The following is a 19,531-nucleotide window of genomic DNA, read 5'->3' on the forward strand; positions in this document are numbered from 1 at the left end:
CACGGTCCAGATTTGGGACATGGTGCACACACATCAGTGTGTATTTGCCTGCAACTGGGGACCCCCTATTGTTCCTCTTTTGTTTGTACCTTAACTTTTTTACAAGACCACCCATATGTTTTGTACACAGTTGTCAATCGGGGACCCTCTGTCAATCGGGGACCTTATTGTCCTCTATTGTTCAGGGTCCTCAATTGAATGCAGAAACAAACTCGTACACACCCCTGGATACGAGTGCGTTTGGGTACGAGTTGGCCTACCTCCATGCACTAATGCGTACAATCATGTCAAATTGCCCGACTAAAAGGCACAACCAAAAACTTTCCGTTCTCATTCATACGGTTTCCTTCTTGTATAATACTTTCTCATTAGAGCATTCATGATATTCCTCACCATTCACAAGTACAGAAACGTCAGGGAAATCTCGGCAAAACTGAAAAAGTCCCTTCTAAATTGTTGCCTGCAATTCCAACTTATGACTCTGTTACTTTTGAGATACGTGACAAAGACGGGCAAAAATTAGGCAAAAAATAAGTTTTTATAGTTTGCAAGTTAGCCAAAGGGACTTTTCCTACCTATACGTAGGAACGCATGCAAGAACCCGCTTGGAAAACTTACATCTATCAGTCTTTTATTTGCTGCTTGAGGGTGCACTTCGACTAAGGGCGGATAATAATTATCTTTTTTCTGTTAAATGTTGGTCTCTTCGCAGACAAATACATTTCAAGCCTCACTGGTAACTGACGGCAGACATTCCTTCGCCATATTCAATTATGAGGACATCAACTGGACTACCGGCATAGTGAGTGGTGGCGATAACTCTGGACTTGGAGGGATTCCCGCTCAAGTATGATTTGTATTTAACATTTCCCAAACACAGTCTGACTATTCCACATAGAAATTTCGACGTAGACAAGTAGTTATCATTAATCAAAAGCTGAAAGTGGACTTTTAGACGTTCATTACAAGGCACCTGATTAACATCACCCCTTGTTGGCATGCGCATCCTTACCAAATAGATTGCAGGCCAACTGTCGAACTGCCACATATAGACGACACTGATAAAGTCTCTTTAAAAAATCAAGAAATTGTTACTCACCAAGGTGTTTAAAATGCACATTAAATGCCCATTTATCCCGACCTCTTGTATTGTAGATCAGTTTTTTGGGGTAGTCTAATAATTTTGGGAAAAAGATTTCCTGCTGAAATTATCAACACTAAAAGGGCTCCAGCGGTTAACCACTATTTTCGTAATTAGAATGCTTCAGCCGGCCTATTCCTTTTGGGGCAAAAGATATTTGCCAACGATTTGGTCAGCGAGGGCTATTTAGACCTACTGCCTGACCTACAACCATCATTGGGGAAGAAGACAAGTATCTGGTACAGAACACTTTTTTTCCATCGACAGGGAAAAGTTGAACGACAGTCCCCTTTTAGATTCCCCACAAGAGTCTGGCCCGTTCATATCAACAGTGGTAGCCAACTGCTACTGAGCAATCTCGCAGCCGTCTCTTTGGTGACAAAGTTTGCCCCCGTTACGAGCTTTGCATACACAAATCAGATGTTCGTATAGAGAAATTCCTGGCTAGAGGCGGGGTTTTACGGGCAGGGGGTCTAGGGGGCTGATCGACTTTTGTCTACCCTCCCATGAAGAAAAAATAGCGTGAAAATATGGGATTTGCTATTCTGCATTCAATGTGGTAACATTAAATGAATAGTCTATGATCTTTTTCGACTCCCAGAATGAAAAATCAGCCTGAGGAGCAAAAGTTAAAAGGTTATGTCAAGTGCGATGGGTAAAGCTCCCGGCCTCCTCCCTCAAAACTTGGCTCTAGAACCGCGCCTGCAAGTGCATGGGAGACTATAGAAAGACGGGATCCCGTACCTTCCAGCTCAAGAGAAAAAAAGAGAAAAATTAAATACACACCGTGGCTTAACTATGGGAGGGGAACGCCACTGGGCCACGTCCCCCCCCCCCTTTTGAAATCTGTGAATATTCTCCGTCGAATTTTTATATATCTATTCAGCTGCAGCTCATTTTCTTGTGTTGCCCCCTTAAGAATGTAAGGGTGCCCCTCGGCCGTTTAGCCCTAGTTACGCCAGTGAATACACAGCTTTCAAAGTAACTGAATTATGCATGTTTGTGATTCAAGACTTTGTATTTTTTGCAGCCAGTCTGAAAAGACTTTCAACAAATTATTTTTTTTTAATTGAGGACATAATGAGAGTTCATGTTACCGATATCACAGGTGTTCTATCTTAGTTCTCTTTCAGCGTAGTCTACGCAACAAACTGTTGAAACGGTCGATGCAAAGGTGAACTTTTCGTCCTCCACCCAGGTTGGTTTCAATGCTGGCGATGGCTTCAATTTCTACGCTGTTCCCGAATCAAGAACTGGAACGATCGTTGACATTGACCAAGATTCGAATATCGGCACTACAGGACGCTTTCTATTTCGCATCGACAGTAGCAATATCATTGATACTGGGTGCATTACTGAAGGTGCGGTCCCCTGTTTATATCAAAAATAATGTCAAACACTAGGCTTGTAAGGCAACACACAACTGCACGTACTGGATTGCATTATTTCATTTACAGGCTCCAACTATTTGGATTCTAAATGTGCAACTAATAATAAGGTATTTGAAGGAGAAATGAAGATGGATATTTGACAACTTTGATGACACGGACTTTCTTTTCTAACATTACGACTTTCATATCAGTTAGTCTCCTCCATATTCAGGAAGCGTGACTGTTTTCCCCGTGTCTGGCTCAATGCTCGGTGGAGATGTTGTCCACATATCGAGACCGTGTCTCGATGCATCTTCCACCATCGTGTGCCGCTTTGCTGATGCCGAGGTATACGGGCAAGTAGTATCTAACACTACAGCCAGCTGCGTGACCCCACTGGTATTTGAAGTCGGTCGATTGCCACTGAAGATGTCAAGAAATGGCGGGGAATCCTTCGATTTCACTGGCATTTTCACATACCGTAAGTACCCGCGCATAAAACACATACCCGGGTTGTCGAGCACATGTCACACCTATGGGCATCTAAATAAAGACTTAATGGCTGCATAAAACACCCGTGAAATTTTTGCATGAGACACGTCGAGTCAACAGTTTTTTCATACTTGTTTGATCATAAACAGTGAGTCCAGAGTTCATCTCGCCACTTGTCAAGATATTGGACGCAGCTGAATGGAACCAGCAAGAATCAGTGACCATCATGTGGGATACCGAGCTACTCCAAGACTATATGGACGATGTTCGGATCTATGTCTATAGCTACAAGGAGGACCTGCCAACCGGGACGGTTGAACTTGTTTTGGTATACCGCAGCAATCAAATGATTCCTTACAGAGATGGCATGTTCAAGTTCAGCCGCCCTCAGCCGCTAGAGGGAGTGACGTATACCGTTGGTGTTGTCCGGGTTTCTCAGGACGGACCACAAGGTCAAAATGAGTTGTAAGTTGATGACATTAGACAAATAATGTCTATGAGTGCAATGGTACGTCTAAATTAATGAGATGCTAACTATATGCGTTATTTGATTTATATAACACAAAAATAATACCGTAAAATACTTGCAAAAGCTGTTAGTTAAGAATGTTTTGTCACCTGTACAATGGAATTTCCATTTTTATTCCAGCGTGGTCATACCGTGCATTTACACAGAATATTTCAGTTGCCTGTTCTAACCGATACATGCACCAGCCACATGATGGAATTGACGTTTAAGTTGAATCTCCCCGTCACAAATTTTGAAGAGAGTTTGAGTTGACTTCAATAAAGAGGCTGTTCCATTCGGTACCTTTAAACACATCTTGATTTGCAAGCCATTGTAAGGTTCAAAACCTGTGCATGCAACGGCAGCAAACCATGAGGCGATTTGTGACGTACAGCTACCGCACCAAGAATGAACATATAACATCAATGGGCACTTGTAAGGTTTTGTTAGGCAATTTACTTTCCAGTGTAGATTTGCTTTCTATCGTTGGATTGGTTGATAAGTCACTTCGTGACTTCAATACCACTATTATTTCGCGATTAGAATCGTTTTATCCTTGCTTCGAGTTGTAGCTGAAGACTTGCTACGTTTTTGTATTTTGAGGGCCTTACCTGGGATGTGGAGCGACATCCATAACCTCCACTGGCTCTACCCTGTTCCTGATCCTTCAACATGGTGTGGGAATTGGCTGGAAAGGGCCAAGTTGGACCTGGAGTTCCTCGCAGTAACTGAGCCCTGCCCGTGCACTCTGACCCAGGCTCTGGTCGACAATGGCCGGTTCAGCCCACATCCCCTGTGCAACATAGATACTCCACGTAACTGTGAAAAGTTCAAACCGGGGGCTGTGCACTGCGTCAGAGCCAACACACCAAGGTACGGGTGAATCACCTCAAACCTCACCTCCACCTTCAATCCAATCCCAGCCCCCTAAAACGAAACAGAAAACAAGCAAAAACAACCCAACACACATGGCAAACAAACATAAAACTTGCAATACTAAACAAGTAGAGTGAAACAAAACGTATATAAAACACACTTCAAAAAAGTAAACAAAACGCATTTAATAAGCCGCCTCATTCCATCTCATTTTTTTATTTTGAAACGTTTCGATCCGTTTAACCAACAACCAGCATGACCACTGGAATTTCTGTGTAATGCAGAATCATTAATTAACGCAATAAATGTCTGAAAGAATATAACGTACTTGAAAATGGATTTTCAAAGATAAACACGGGGCACGCTTCAGAAATGAATACGTGTCAGTTTGGATTAATTAAACACCCTCCTGATGCTAAAGTCAACTACAGTGTGTACTCCAAAATGGGATCACCGAAAAACTCTCAAATTTTAACATAAAAGTGTCAGCATGTAATACTTTCATACGTGGTTTCAAGGAGGACAGCTTCAGGTTGATGATGCGTTTATTTCATCTCAGTTGATTTGTTTTGTTAATATAGAAATATGCCCCAGCAAACAAAATACTTGAGTTTGCGCCACTTGTAAGTCTGATTGCTAGAAACTCAAGAAATTGCAAAACGCAAATTTCATCTTTAGTTTTGATTTCTTGGGAGATGCTAGTCTTGGTTCCAAGACCTTTGCATTCCTCCTTCAAGTCGCAATGGGTTACTTCAAACTACAGACAGCAGTAAATTTATTGAAGTCCTATATTGAGGGTCTTTTGGCATTGGCGATAAGCACCCTGTAACAGTGTGATGGTTCGTGTCACAGAATACTACTGGAAGGTCTTTGAACCGAGACTGGGGGATACTTAAAGTGTTAGACACTGGACCATGCTGAAGTAACCTCTCTGTACTGGAAGTGGCACAAACTCATGCTGTTTCACACATAAACACCTGAATGATGGCACATGAAGATGTTGTGCGGCAGTTAAAGTACTTGTCGATTTATTTCCACAGTGAAATGGAAGGTGGACAAGAGTGTTGCTATGGCAAGGATGACAACATTTTGAATGTCTTAAGGTCGCAAGGTGGTGGTTTTGCTCAGCGTAGGCACTATTATGGGGTGTTGCCATACAAGGTAAAGGATCACATCGAAATCAAGTATCGTTAAGATTTGTGTTTCTGTACAAAATTAAAGCAAACATTTTCAACTTTTAGACGTTACCTTTATTTCAAGGTTGCTGGTCGTGTCCCCTACCTCTCCCACTGGCTATCTGATATTCTACCGATGGAACACTGCTGTGTGTTTTCTGCGGATAAGTGTGAGCAGTATAAATATGTGAGGCCTTCTCAGACATGCGAGGGCTACATAGCGCCCACACCCGGTAGGACCACGTGCATTTTGTACTGGTTTCAACTTAGCCAGGTTCTCATTAAGACACGGTAAATTTGGTTTTTATGGAGCTCGTATGGTTTTCGTATTTTGTTATATTTTGTTTATACTTAAAACGTATACACCTTGAGCTAAAGCATACGATTGGAAAGAGCTTGGGCAGGAATTTTCGTTTGGTTGGTAACGAGGCAACTGAATAACGCGTGTTTCATAGTCGTTTGTGAACTGGCAAAGTGCATTTCCCACTGAAGGAGTCTTCGTTGCTTTGAAAAGTTTGCCCACTCTTGGTCCAGCTCGCGGCTCACACTTTTTTCCTTGTGGTTTTGTCCGCTGAAAGTCTCAAGTACTGGTTTTCATCTTTGTTTTGCCATCATGGGCGTCGCCTGAAAGGAGGGGTGGGCACATGCCCTCTCCCAGAAATATCCTGCCTCCGATAGCTGCTATGGCTGTGTTGGGTTGATAAACGGTAGCATTCTGCCTGTTTGTATCCGCAAAAGTACCATTGTTCGAACGAAGTTGTCATCTTCAAAACGTCGTTCGTCGTGAAAACAAATTATAAGAGCATATTGTAGTGTGGAATAGGTTTTCTTTTTCATTTTCGCTTTAAGTGTGTCCTTTCAATTTTGACCACCAGGGCCACGTCCTATTTGACCCCTTTTAATGATTTTCTTCCCCTACCTTAAGTGCCCATGTTTGACTAGGCTAAGCGTCTCATTTTCACAGTACCCTGTACTAATGTCGTGGAAACGCCGTGTAGCAGCAAGGAGGGCATAGCTTGATGTCTGCCTGGAGCACATCCTCCTTCAGTTTTCCCTTTTCTACATTCTAGATCGGACGTTGAATGCCTTTCTCACGTCCCTGGCTTTGAATGACCCGCTGTACCATTGAAACAAACTATAAATAAACACACCCCAGTCATGACTAAAGACCGTCGTAGTGGCTGCACCATAGGCCTATGAGACGTCACTATTAAGCACTGTCTTTTACTTGCTGGGTTTTTTTTTTGGGGGGGGGACATTTTTATGGCTAGTATATGTAATTCATTTGTTTTTGAATCTAATTCGTTACAGCAATTGCAGCCGGTGATCCTCACCTGGTTAGCTTGGATGGCAAAGAGTACACGTTCAATGGTGTTGGCGAGTACACTCTGTTAGAAACTTGCAATGGTTCCTTTGTTGCGCAGGCAAGGAACGCTGCCTTCGATATAGGTATGAGCTGATAACATGCAGTGAGAAACCGCATAGCATAAGTGTATATGGTATGGAATTCTTTATCTACCGTCGCCCGTTGTCCGTCGCCTTTTGCTTTTTGTTGTGTCCCAATACTGCCATTTACCAGTTCCCAACATGCCATTTTCCGTCGCCCGTCGTGCGTCATCCGTTTTGCGTCATCCGTCGTGCGTCGCCCGTCGTGCGTCGTCCGTCGTGAGTCGTTCGTCGCCCGTCAAATGTGTTGCATAGGACCTGCAGAAGCCAGGGTTTATTGTGATGATTCCATTCACTTCTAAGGATCTTTTCCCAATAACGACAGTACAAATCCCACCTGCAAAGCATATTCTACTCCCATAATTAATGCCAATAATGCTAGACTACCCATGCCCCTCGACACACAAAAAAATTCACCTTTCTTAGAATTCAGCCAAGTGTTTTAGGGGGAAACATTTTCAGCAAAAATGTTCAGGCCAACTTATCTACAGTCTAATTCTAATTTGCATACTGTAAAAATGTGTTTTTATCAAATTCTAGAAAGAAATCTGCCAACCGATATCGAGAAAAACAATCCAGCCTAACAAAAGTCTATTTTGTTGATTTATTTATGTAACAAAAAAGTGGTATTATTTCTTCTTTCAAGTGGAGTTCGGCGCAACTGCAAAAACGAATACATCTTCTAATTCTACTGCTAAAATGAGAGTCAAGCATGGTGGATCGATCGAACAAGTACATGTACATGTGAAACAATCAAGGGTCAAAGTTAAAATTACCACTGCGCAATCGTGACGAAAAAAAAACACGGGCGACACACGACGGGTGACACACGACGGACGACGGGCGACAGCTTATATGAAATTCCATAATATGGCCGTATACAAAGCACTCTGGTGTGGCTTGAAATTACAGACAATCCTCGGAGAAGTGGCTGTAACCAGAACTGTAGACTCGGACAAAGGCTATGATACTAGCTGTGCAATAGACCTTTTCACTTATAAATTCAAAATGTACAGGGGTGCGATTTTTATTAGTTTCTCTCTGGTTTTCTGGCTTTGTTTTTTAGTGCTCTGTAAAGGCTGGTTTATACTTGGGTTTCATAGAAGGCATTTCCGCTGAATCTCCACCTTTTGATTGGACTGCTGTTGGGCTATACAGAGGGAGTCCAGTAGACTGGCCCCGAGTCTAGGGCTAACTGCGCGTATGTTCTCCATGTGCTATTTCACGTTTTTAAATCAAAACAGTACAAGTGGATGTAAATCGAACACGTTACAAGAGTTAGGTGCAACTTTTACATCTTGTTTTCCACTGCCAATAGGATTACCATCAACTGTTGTTACTGCTTTGGTGGCCCTCGAAGCGGGTATGTCAGATCAGATCCAAATTGAGCTTAGTAATCGGCGTGGTATAGACGTGTGGTATCGTCAGGAAAGCAACGACAGTGAATGGACTATGCTGGAATTTGAAGAGACACAGATCACTCAAGTTGATCTTAAGGGTAAATCAACTAAACTAACCGTTAATTTTAAAGTGCGATGTTAAAATGTGCTTTTTGTCTGAAAAAATAGTTTTGGGGGTGGCCTTGTGCACGCAAGGGAGATTGAAACTAGCCTATTGAAAAAGATTAAATCAGTATGTTTGGCTTAAGAGCGATCTGGTGTCTCAAACTCTCTTTTTCTGATATTTTGACAAAGGAATTCCATGGGGTATCTTCAAAAAATGTTAGCTCTTTTATCTCTGACTTGTAGAGAGTTTGAGTTTATTTGCTCTAATAGCTCACTATGAGCCACTGAAATTGATCTCATATTTTTTCTCAGGTGTGATGGTGTTCTACCGGGAGGTCAACAAGTCGGGCGTAGTAGCCAAGAACGTTCTCGTACATTTCCAATGTGGAGTGTCCTTAGATGTGTCTACCACGGCAGGAGTGCTCAACGTGTTCACCACGCTGCAGAAAAAATTGAAGGGGCGGACCAGAGGACTGTACGGCAACTGGAATAGAGACAAGAATGATGAATTTGAGAGACCTAATGGCACAGTACTTCCGATCAATGCAACGATGCAGGAGATTCACTACGAATTCGGTCAAAAATGTGAGAGTTGTCAAAAGTTTTACTTTCCTTTGAAACCGTCATTCCATTTGGAGTTGACAGCAGAGAGTTACTCATTGGAAGAAGAATTGTAAAATTATCTTGTATTTATCTTCATCGTGTGCCTGCCATTCCTCAAGGTATCACCTTAAAATAGGCATATGCAGCATCATATCCAGCTTTTGGTGTCAGGGGGCATATTTAAAAGCGAATGCGGCGTTATGCCTAGTCAGCATGATGTTGAGGATGTTGGGGAGAAAAATTAAAAGCCTTACGTTCCCGACATTCTTGCTTTTATTTCGTGGTGTTAATTTCTAAGGGTTTGGTGCTAATATTTGATAAATATACGGATTACTTCCTTCCCGACCCATCAATGAAATATTATTAGAAAAACAAAACCCAAAACAAATCCATCGGGGGCAAAATTCTTCATGCACCCCCCCCCCACCGCTGTATGCACCACTGGTTATATATTCGCAATACTCGGAAATTCATTTACCCTGGTCAACTTTGGCTTCCAATACTTTTATCACCATGTTACAATAGCACATGTTGTATTGCTACTTAAGTTCAATGCACGTATTGACCTTCAACAGTAGAACCACTTTCCAAGTAATGAGACTCACTTAAGGAATGACTAGTTGAACCACAAGGCCCTTGGGGAGGAAGGCAGGGCTGGACCGGATGGGTCATGAGGCAGCCCACTGGCCTTATAAGGAAAAGTCAGTGTTCATTAATTTGACTAACCCTACCCTCAAATCCAAATGAACCAAACATATTCATGCACGCTGTATTAACGTTCAAAGAATAGTAGCTAATACCTAATAAGGCAAGGAAACTTGTATGATGGATGAAAAATGGAATGTCCAGCAAATGTATAAAATCCCTATGAGCTCTGGCAATTGGGCAGAGAGCCGCACATCGAGCCAGCCGAATAAACCACATCAACTACAGTACAACTTTGTCTCAAATCATCCTCTTGTGTCGATTCATATAACCTGTCGGGTTATACTTTCCTCTCCAGTGTTTGAACATGCGTGTCCTTGACGTGATCACATGTAGACCTATATTTTGCCTCGTGCCCAACACAAATTCCGTGACCCGAAGGCGTATTTACATTTGCAGGGCAAATCAAGCCTAAGGATTCGCTCTTCAGATATCCAAGAGGAAAGGGTCCTTCGGATTACAGCGATGAGACCTTCATGCCGACTTTTTTATCACTTGAAGATTATCTGACCAAAGCAGCACGAGAGATTTGCGGCAACGTTTCACAATGTGCCTATGATTGGATTGTGACCAGAAACAGAGAAGTCGCCGAAGCTACTAGAGACATTGTTATCCGTTACCGAGATGCTATTACAAGTGCAACAATTGGTAATGTATAACATGATGTACGTACGGACTCTCGAAGTTCCTTCAGTGCATCTTAGTGATCAGAAAGAGAGTCTAAAGCCGAGGGATTTCGGGTTCTCTTCTGGTCAGTCACACTACAGAAATGGCATAGACGTGGACAAGTGACAGAATTCGTCACTAACACCACGAACTGACGCACATCTTCACTTTTGTGTCAGTTCGTGAAAAGCGTAATTAGAGCAGTTTTGGTTTCACGAAGTGACACAAATGTGAGCGCGCGCATATTGTACACTGGTGATTGTCGAACAATCTCGTTTTCACGAAGAAGCACAAATGTGTGTTTTGTCAATTTAGCATAGAAAAAGCTTTAAATGTCTAAAATGATTTTATTTTACCCGTAAATGGGTGACTAAACTGAAAACAAAATGCTCTTAAAACTCGTAACTGTGTAAATTAAGGAGAACTTCAATTTCTGAATACGGCAAACCACGCAGCACGTGACGCAAGACATTTGTGCCTCTTCGTGAAAACGAAAATACCACATTTCTATAAAATACGCGTTGAAGCGCGCACACATCTATAGATTTGTGTTACTTCGTGGTGTTGGTGACGAATTATGCCAGTACGCACTTGAGAGGGCACTTCAACAATTCAAAATTGGAGAGATTGTGTCAAACTTGGTTCTGTATATTCCGCAAATAATGTTAAAGGTTCGACCAATTGTTTGAGATGCGCGTGGTAATCATCCTTAAGTAATAAATTAGTCAAAGGCCACTCACTGCAGGACTCTGAAGTTGTTATGGATATCAGTCGCACACTGACGTATTAACTGTGGAAGGGAGATAGCAAAGTCCACATTACAGTTAGGGTGTTCTTCCTTACTTTTATAGTTCTCATCTTGTTGGTCGAGGGAAGACTGCTGTATGGTCGGTCAAAGCAGTCTTCTCTTGGCCAGACTGAAGCAAGCTTCATCTACAGGGATGTATTCGTGTCCATCGTTTCTTTTATGCAGATCCAGTAGTCTGTGAGCGAAAAAAAAAATATTATACAGGTTACATTTACGTTGTAGAAAATAAGGTTGGTCACATTTGGCTACAGTTAATTAACTAATTTACGATAGGTGACTTACTGGAAAGTATTGGCAGCATATTTCTTTCACCCTAATGCTGTTTCTCGTATCGCATTCTGATAATATTTTTAAAATTGTATCCGGTGTCTTTTAAAGATCCATTCGACAGTTGTCAAATGTCTGTTTGAACATCTGCAAATGTATCGTTGTCCTCGAAAACCCTTAGTTAGATTTGAGGCGATTTATGTTCTAGAACTATGTTTATATTTGCATCCTCTTGTTTTGAGAAAAGGAATCGCGTTTGTCCAGAATGTGGTCTTCTATCAGATCTGCAAAGGACTAACTCAAAACGTGTGGGTCTAAAGGACTGCATGAACATATGAACAAGGCTCTCGTCTAGTAACTTTTGAGTAACTTTTATCGCTGGTGAAATGTAGTTTCTTTCACTTACTGATCGCAGATTCAAAGTGCAACTTTTGACTCCTGCTTACCAATTTCCATTTCAAAATATCCGTGTGACGTACGTGACTGTACGTTTAGGTTGGGTTGCCCGTCTGTCCGGCTTTCATCAGTGTCAGTTCATTATTTTAAGCGGTGGCTTACCTGTATGCAAGCGCGGGTCGGTTAAAGCCTACGCACACAAGTGTAAGGCCATTGCATGCAGTATTTGCGTTTAACTTGATGTTGTCTATATATACCTGTAATTGTAAGTGCATTGTTTTGTGTATTTGATGGTAAGGGTGAGTAGTTTAGAATGCAGTTTCCAAACTTACATTACCATTAGGGTAGAAATACATACTGCAAAGATCAGAACTTACACCTGTACTTATGCCCCACACATTCAATCGTACCTATTCGTATAAATATCTTCACCTAGGCCTGCCTGCTTTGCTATCTCCCACCATGCAAAAGATTTTTCACTTTTCAAAACTTTGCTTTGGGAACTGGCGCTTTAGACAAGTGGTTAGGACAAAAATGTCTTTAGATCTCAATTTTTTGATGGGAAACAATTAGCAGTAGCATGGAAATATGAATTTATTTGATTTGTACATTTGGAACTTCCAACACAGCTATCTGTGGCCCTGTTGATAAACCAACCAATGGCAAGAGAGAAGTTTCCCGCAGCAGAGTCGGTGGAGTGGCCACCTTTACCTGTGATGATGGATACATGCTTGAAGGGCAAGGCAAGCATGTGTGTCTGGAGAATGGTCAGTGGAATGGACACATTCCAACCTGTGAAGCACCAGGTTAGGAAAGTGTTATCAGATCCAGGCTTGTAAGAAACGTGTGCTCTAAACTAATGGACATGCGTAAATTATGCAGAACAGGATAACAGGATAAGGATAGACTAAATAGGATCAACAGGGAGTGCATCTCTTAGAAATAAAAAAGGATCCTTAAGTTACTGCAGTCTTACAAAATGTGGAGACTACTTGAATGTAATTTTTCTGACCGACAAAACAACCGAAAGACCGGTGACTTGGCTGGCTTATCACTTTCTTTCTGGCGTAGTTTAAATATTTGCTTGTCCATGTGGTACATGGCTGTCACTGTCGTGTGTTTTCTTCGAATGCTTGTTTGTGTGTGTTTTTATAGGTACACAGCCGTGGCACATTGCTGTCTCAGTCGTTGTGTGTTTTCTGTTCCTGGTTGCAGTTGCAATTGTTGTCTGCTTGGTGATGCGACGAAGAAGGTAAGACCTGTAGACTCCAACGAGGAAAGTTTTCAGTAACGCAGAGACATCATTAGAAATGGAACGAGTACGGGATACGTATGCAGCTCATAAACACCATGGTTATGTTATCTAACACAGTGTAGGAGGACTTTGCGTTTCATATCAGTGTGTTCGTGCATACCTGCAGCATAGCCCGAGGTTCTAACCGCAGTGAAGGACGTGGAGTTAAATGGATTGGTTGAGGGCCGCAAGTCAAGTCATTTTGTTTGGTTTACAAATTTCCAGTCAGGTGACTGGTAGCGACAATTTTATATACGTGGGGTTGCATCCCAAGCAAAGAGGGCGTCATTCGATGGGGGACGGGATGTCCCATCCCCCAACCTTAACAAACTGGGTATCACATCATTTTGTCTCCCTTCCCTTTTGCAGACTGTAAAATAAGAGATGTAGGGGAAGTATGCCTGCATTGGATTAATAATTCAGATAAAAAAGTTCAGATTTGAAAAATGAAATATAAAGCTTGGAGAAGTGTCTGCTAGAAAGTTGAAGTGGTCAGAAATTGCCTCAGACGCACGACAAACATCGAGAATTCGAAATTTCCCTTGGGTCTTAAGCGGACCCCGAGCCCCGCAGCTATACTGAGGATTTGTGTTTGCGTTATTTCTGATCGGGATGCCGGATGGTATCCCCTACACTTTTGAAAAGTGATTGGTGACCATAATCCTAAGCCCAAACCCCTCGGCTAAGCCGCTGAAGTCTATTATACACATGTATAAAAGTAGGATTTTGAGATGAACGCACAAAAATAACAATATAACTACTAAGATTTCAGAGCACGTATCTGTATCTGCACCATTTCCAATGGTCCTTAATGTAAAAAATAACGAGGAAGAAACAAAAGCTGCATGTGGCACCCTTGCTGCTGCTTCTTCTTCGCTGTGTGTAACCTCAAATTGTCGTTTTACCTGATACATCAAGGTTCGAAGCACTAATTTTTACACAAGGAAAAAATAAGTGAAACTTAAATTTCATGGATGACTGGACTCAATACTTGCTGGACGAGCCACACAGCATTACCAAAGAGGTTACGCAACTGATTAGATGAACGCAGAAAGAACACAAAGGCAGAGGGGAAAGCAGGGTTGAAGGGAACATCAGAGCTTCACCCCCGCCGACTCTCCTCCATCCACGTTTCCTAACTTTTCACCTGAGGTTAGGGGTCCCTCGATATGATGTGGTAATTGGTTTAATGCCGGAGCGACATCGCAATTAGGGACTGTATCATGATGAGAATCGTGAACGGCAACGGAAGAAATGCACCGTTTCACGCTTTCTATCAGTAGCAATAGCACACGAGTGAGAATTTAGTACACAATTACTTGAAAGATGTGTTTAAGATTCTGATATGTCTCCTTCATTGCTTGCCCTTGAGCGGTGGTTTGCATTGGTCGGGCGTACATTTCCACGTTTCCTTGAAGTAGGTTTCTGTTTGTGAGTGTGTTTAGTTTGGTTTTTGGTTTGGTTTAGTGTATCTGGCGACCACCAGAAGCAATTTGCGTTGCTTACACAGGCGGGTTTAAATCGACCAGAGTGTTGCCTCCTGTGGAGAATTAGATAACACAAAATGAAGTTCTCGCGTGCGTTGCTGATAGAGGCTGAAAGTGAAGTTGCATTGTGGAGTGCAAACATGTACCAATAACTATAAATAAGACTCAACTTCTGTTTTGTACACCAATAGTTATTTTTCCAAATGTCGTGTAATATACCCGTATAATTGTCTAGTCTTTAAAATAAGTTACCTCCAAGATGGAAAATCTTGTCAGGAAAAGAAGCAAAACAAGTAACGAGGTATATCTATTGCAAACTACGTTTATCCGTCAAAATCCATTTGATAGTTTATGAAGATATGAACAGAGACAAAAAGAAAAGGAAAGGACTCTTTCGCTCAAAAAAAACCGTTGTGGCTTTAGACATTTTTATTTCTGGGCAAATCCATAAATAAACCAATGAACCATTAGCCTTCTTGAATTAAAGTATGGCATAAACAATGGGGGGCGCTTTTTGAAGTGTGTGGATTTGGAGAAAGCACTAAAGATTTTTCCCAAATTAGTGCCCTTCTCTTTTGTCGACCATGCCTCAAAGGGGCTGGTGGCTGGTCGTAAGTACAAAAGTAGAAGAATATTTCTCAAAGTGTTCCAGAAATCTAAGCCACTATCAAAACACAATATACACGCATCACTTAATATTACATTTACATGTAAATGAATATTCAGTCCTCTTTCAAATTAATGAGACAAATTGATTTGTATTACCCGCCCAAAATTGTGGGCACTATGTGAGTGGTCTATTGTGTCGTCTTTATGATTTTGTTTTGACAGGGAATGAGATATGCTGTGTCTCACTCGACCGCCGAGCGGCCGCACGGAGCTGAGCAGTACTGTAGTTAAGTAGTAGTAAAGCTGATCATTTCGATACTATGGTGCACACTATAGACGACAATGTGCGCCACTTCGTGGCGTCGTCTCGTGCCGCCTGTCGTGGGCGACGGCACGTCGTGCCTTACTTCAGTATCATTATTAACCATGAGGAAATACGCTACGTCACAATACGATGCCTATCATATTGTCGTCTGTAGAAGAGCACACGATCCCATTTAAGTGGATTCCAATTTATTTTATTTGTAGCAAATGGATAAAGTTGACCTCGAGTCACCTTGGTCCTTGTTAACACATATATTGTTTTTCTTAACTCTTATGTAACTACGTGCCAGACGTAGACTGTTTAGCCAACAAAGCAAAAATATGATTGTTGAAAGATATACCCTCCACTGTTATATGATACATCAAACGTCAACCTCTACTATTTTTGACAGGGTTCTAAGTAATTATCCAACACAGGTCAAAGTGACCGTATGGTATAGTCTAATTGCCTGTGTGTCTGGTTTACAAACCTGTGTTCGGCAGATAACTACAGTTATAAACAATTAACATATTCCCGACCTTAACTTTTTAGTTTGAGGACGGATAGTGGTCACCCCCAAAATCTACAGCTAACTACCAAGCACAAGTCACACAATTTTCGAAAGTACGTCACCAATATCCAGCTCCCTTCAATTACGAGTGCAACTTCCAACCTGCAAAACTGAGTGTCTGATCTCTGCATATTCAGTGGCCTCATTGTCGGACCAGAGGCTTCATGGCAACCTCAACGGCCAGCGTTACCTTTATATGTTAAATGATGATACCATCCCTATATCCTCAAAGGAAATTTCTAGGTTCAGTAGCGAGGTGTGTTTACGGTGGTGGGCTCAAGACTGCACTCCGTTCATCGCCCACTGGTTGTCCGCAGCCGTCTTCACAGAGTGTTCAGTGACTGTGTCATAGAATAGCGTTGGGTTATCTGCATGAATGGCCACCAAGTTTTCCAGACATCAGTCCGTGTGATTACAAACTTTGAGGATACTTGGAACCCAAGGTGTATGCGACTACCCCTCCGGACCTGCACATTTCCTTAAAAAAACCCACATATTGAGGTCGTGAAGCAGACTCCACTATTGTTACATGGATAGACTGTCGCCTGTGTTTCGAGCCAGAGAAGGGGAAGTCGAAGGGTAAAGGGTGTAATCACCTACAGTTCATCCACACAGCAAGACTTGCACATCCCAATAAAATCGATTAACACTATTCTTAAAAACGTTTTAGTATAATAACTGATTTGTATGTCAAAATTCGTCAAATCTGGATTTTGATGACTCACTTTGAAGAGTCGGTGTTGGCTAAACAATCCACGTCTATGACAGTAAAGTTAGCTGGATATTGGACACTGTGCATTCTCATAGGTTTCAACAGCAAATGTGTCGGTTTGGAGAGACTGTTCCCATAGGTTCCTACAGCGAATGTCGCGGTTTAGAGACATTTTTCACATCAGTGTCTTATGTTGCAAGATTCGTTAGCAGCTTGTTGTATTCCAATCTAATTGGTCGTATATAAACAAGCTTTCAGTCAAAGGTTTTGGCAATAATTTATAAATGCAGTTTGTTATTTGCCACTCCATGTGCGTGAAATCTGCATCTCTCTCAATCAATGGGAAAATCACATTTTTTAACTTCTTCAAGGGAACAACCAAGCACGGACAGTTCTCTATCTGCTAGAAACCCAATTTGCTCTAGCAACGTTTACCGTTGGAAGTTACATGTACTCTGACGATTTTAGGGTCAGGAATGGTAAAATATAGTTTTTGTGATGGGAGCGTATTTCCAAATAGAATTAGGGAACGTTTTCAGACTGATGATTAACTAATTATTTCCGTCGTTTTGTCCAAATAAAAAAAATTATGTCGTCAAGTCAGTATGCAAGCGAACGTTTCGTTGAAGTTTGCTGTCAATATTTTTGTATTGTTTATCCACAATAGCAGATAGACCGATCAAATATTCCCAACAAAAAGACCTCTTTGTGACCATTTACATGTTTTAACATAATTTTGCTTGGCTGTGCCGTTGTATCTATAGTGCTTTCACCTTTATGCTTGTCCGTAATTCACGGTGTTTTTGCGTAAAGGGTTTCGTCATGTTTTTTTGTCCAGCCTATGCGATGCCTGCAACATGGTGTAATCTTTTATTTTTACCAATTATACGGAAATCAGTCAAAAAAAGATGATATCTGTGGGTCAAAATTCACCTAAATTGCATTTTCAGTCAAAAAAAATTTGTCTTTTCGTAAAAACGTTTCAGGAAGATGACTGTGGAATGTATCAACCATGCCAATAATTCTGTTTAAGAATTATCCTCTTCATCCCCGAAATTTGAGGGTTTTCTATTCGGCGCATTATCATAGAATTATTATAAAAAAAGTTCTAGACGACAAGCAAGATTTCCTCAAACGATAAAATGTAATACGAAGCCTTTTTTTCGGATAGAAATGACAATGACTTCGCTTGATTCTGCTGTGAATAAGGTGACCCGTGCCTTTTATGTTGTGCAGTTTGGTGGGCGATATAACTCAACACATTCCGGAAGAATTATACACAGTCAATAATATTCGCTGCTGTCGACAGGAGATTGTTTTATTTCCGAAGGATCAAATTATATTCTAGTAAACGTTGTGCTTTGCAATGATGTTATTTTGTTTGATATGCGTATATCATTTGTGCTGACTTGATTTTAGTTGATACAATCATTTAAGATTTCGCTTTCGGCCTGTGTGATTAGACCATTTGTACTGACCTGGTATGGCTTTACTATTTAGTACTGACTTGATTTTGGTTGATACAAGCGTATTATTTGTGATTTCGTTTCATATGAGTATACCATATTGACTTGATTATGCTTGAGTATGCCATTGGTGCTGACTTGAGTTTCCTTTATATGAGTATATCATTTGTGCTGACTTGATTTGGCTTTATAAAAGTAAATCATTTGTACTGAGTGGATATTGCTTTATAAAAGTTTATCATTTGTGCTGACTTGATTTGGCTTTATAAGAGTATATCATTTGTGCTGACTTGATTTGGCTTTATATGAGTATTTCAATTGTGCTGACTTGATTATGCTTTATATGGGTATATCAATATTCTACTGACTTTCATACGATGATTTTGTTGGGCACTGAGAAGGTGAAAATAAGTGAATGAAAGATAACCATATGAAAAGGGGCTGAAAATATAGGTGCGTGGGAGCTTTATAACACTTCTATGTTCTTGAGTAAAAGCCACGTTTGTACTGCGCGAATATGAACGCGAATTAGTGACGTCATTATCGAATATTTGCATTGCGTGTTTGTGAAAGTTTCATTTTTTTTAATTTCAACTCAGGCAACATTCAGCAGCAAAGTTTTCCTGACGTCAAATTCTTTTCGCAGTCCCATCAGTCTGAAGTATGAACCGTCCTTAACAGTAACAGCTGCAAAGGGGCGTCAGTGGTTAAGACCGGTTCAAAGTATAGGCGAATGTCAAAAAGGAGCAAATTTGACAACGAATGTTTGTAACAATCGCTCGCTCGAGTTACAGTGTGTTCGACTTTTGCAAATTTGCAACACCTATTATTATATTTGATATGACGTCACAAATTTTGTATGAAACGGCCTTTGGTTCTGTGGTTCTTGGTTTTTTTTTTTAAATAATATAGAATAGGTTAGTTGGGGAAAGCTAAGTAAACACTACTTGATATCCCTGGAAATTGTTAAGATTTCCATTTTTTTCTTGGTATAAGAACTTTCAGACATGCGAAGGGGAATTAAGCGAAGTTGTTTTTTTCTGCCTCAGTCCGAGCCCAAACATGAAGGTTGCGGCGGCCGGCCGTCAGTGAGAACCACAGAATTAACAGCTCACTAATACACAGGGTAT

At 41.2% G+C, this 19,531-nt stretch overlaps 1 protein-coding gene across 7 annotated transcripts in view; it reads left to right on the forward strand.

The window, feature by feature from the left end:
• The window catches only part of LOC110978353 (sushi domain-containing protein 2-like), a 30,852-nt gene extending 12,195 nt beyond the window's left edge, over positions 1-18,657 (forward strand). For 4 of the 7 annotated variants that reach the window (XM_087137521.1, XM_087137524.1, XM_087137519.1 and 1 more), the window contains 14 exons: positions 713-847; positions 2,340-2,502; positions 2,744-2,992; positions 3,153-3,468; positions 4,115-4,384; positions 5,428-5,548; positions 5,648-5,795; positions 6,874-7,011; positions 8,327-8,506; positions 8,826-9,098; positions 10,221-10,469; positions 12,588-12,764; positions 13,114-13,210; positions 15,571-18,657. In XM_087137521.1, coding sequence (XP_086993647.1) covers positions 713-847; positions 2,340-2,502; positions 2,744-2,992; positions 3,153-3,468; positions 4,115-4,384; positions 5,428-5,548; positions 5,648-5,795; positions 6,874-7,011; positions 8,327-8,506; positions 8,826-9,098; positions 10,221-10,469; positions 12,588-12,764; positions 13,114-13,210; positions 15,571-15,577 — 2,523 coding nt within the window. In that variant the 3' untranslated portion in view covers positions 15,578-18,657. Of the gene's footprint in view, positions 1-712; positions 848-2,339; positions 2,503-2,743; positions 2,993-3,152; positions 3,469-4,114; positions 4,385-5,427; positions 5,549-5,647; positions 5,796-6,873; positions 7,012-8,326; positions 8,507-8,825; positions 9,099-10,220; positions 10,470-12,587; positions 12,765-13,113; positions 13,215-15,570 lie in introns of those variants that run through there. The other 3 variants (XM_087137518.1, XM_087137530.1, XM_022233291.2) reach the window with 3 other exon arrangements.
• The last annotated feature ends 874 nt before the right edge of the window (positions 18,658-19,531 follow it).

This window comes from Acanthaster planci, linkage group LG01, assembly GCF_054643075.1.
Source record: "Acanthaster planci isolate LZ-2023a linkage group LG01, COTS_SCS, whole genome shotgun sequence".
In the NCBI taxonomy this organism is placed as follows: domain Eukaryota; kingdom Metazoa; phylum Echinodermata; class Asteroidea; order Valvatida; family Acanthasteridae; genus Acanthaster; species Acanthaster planci.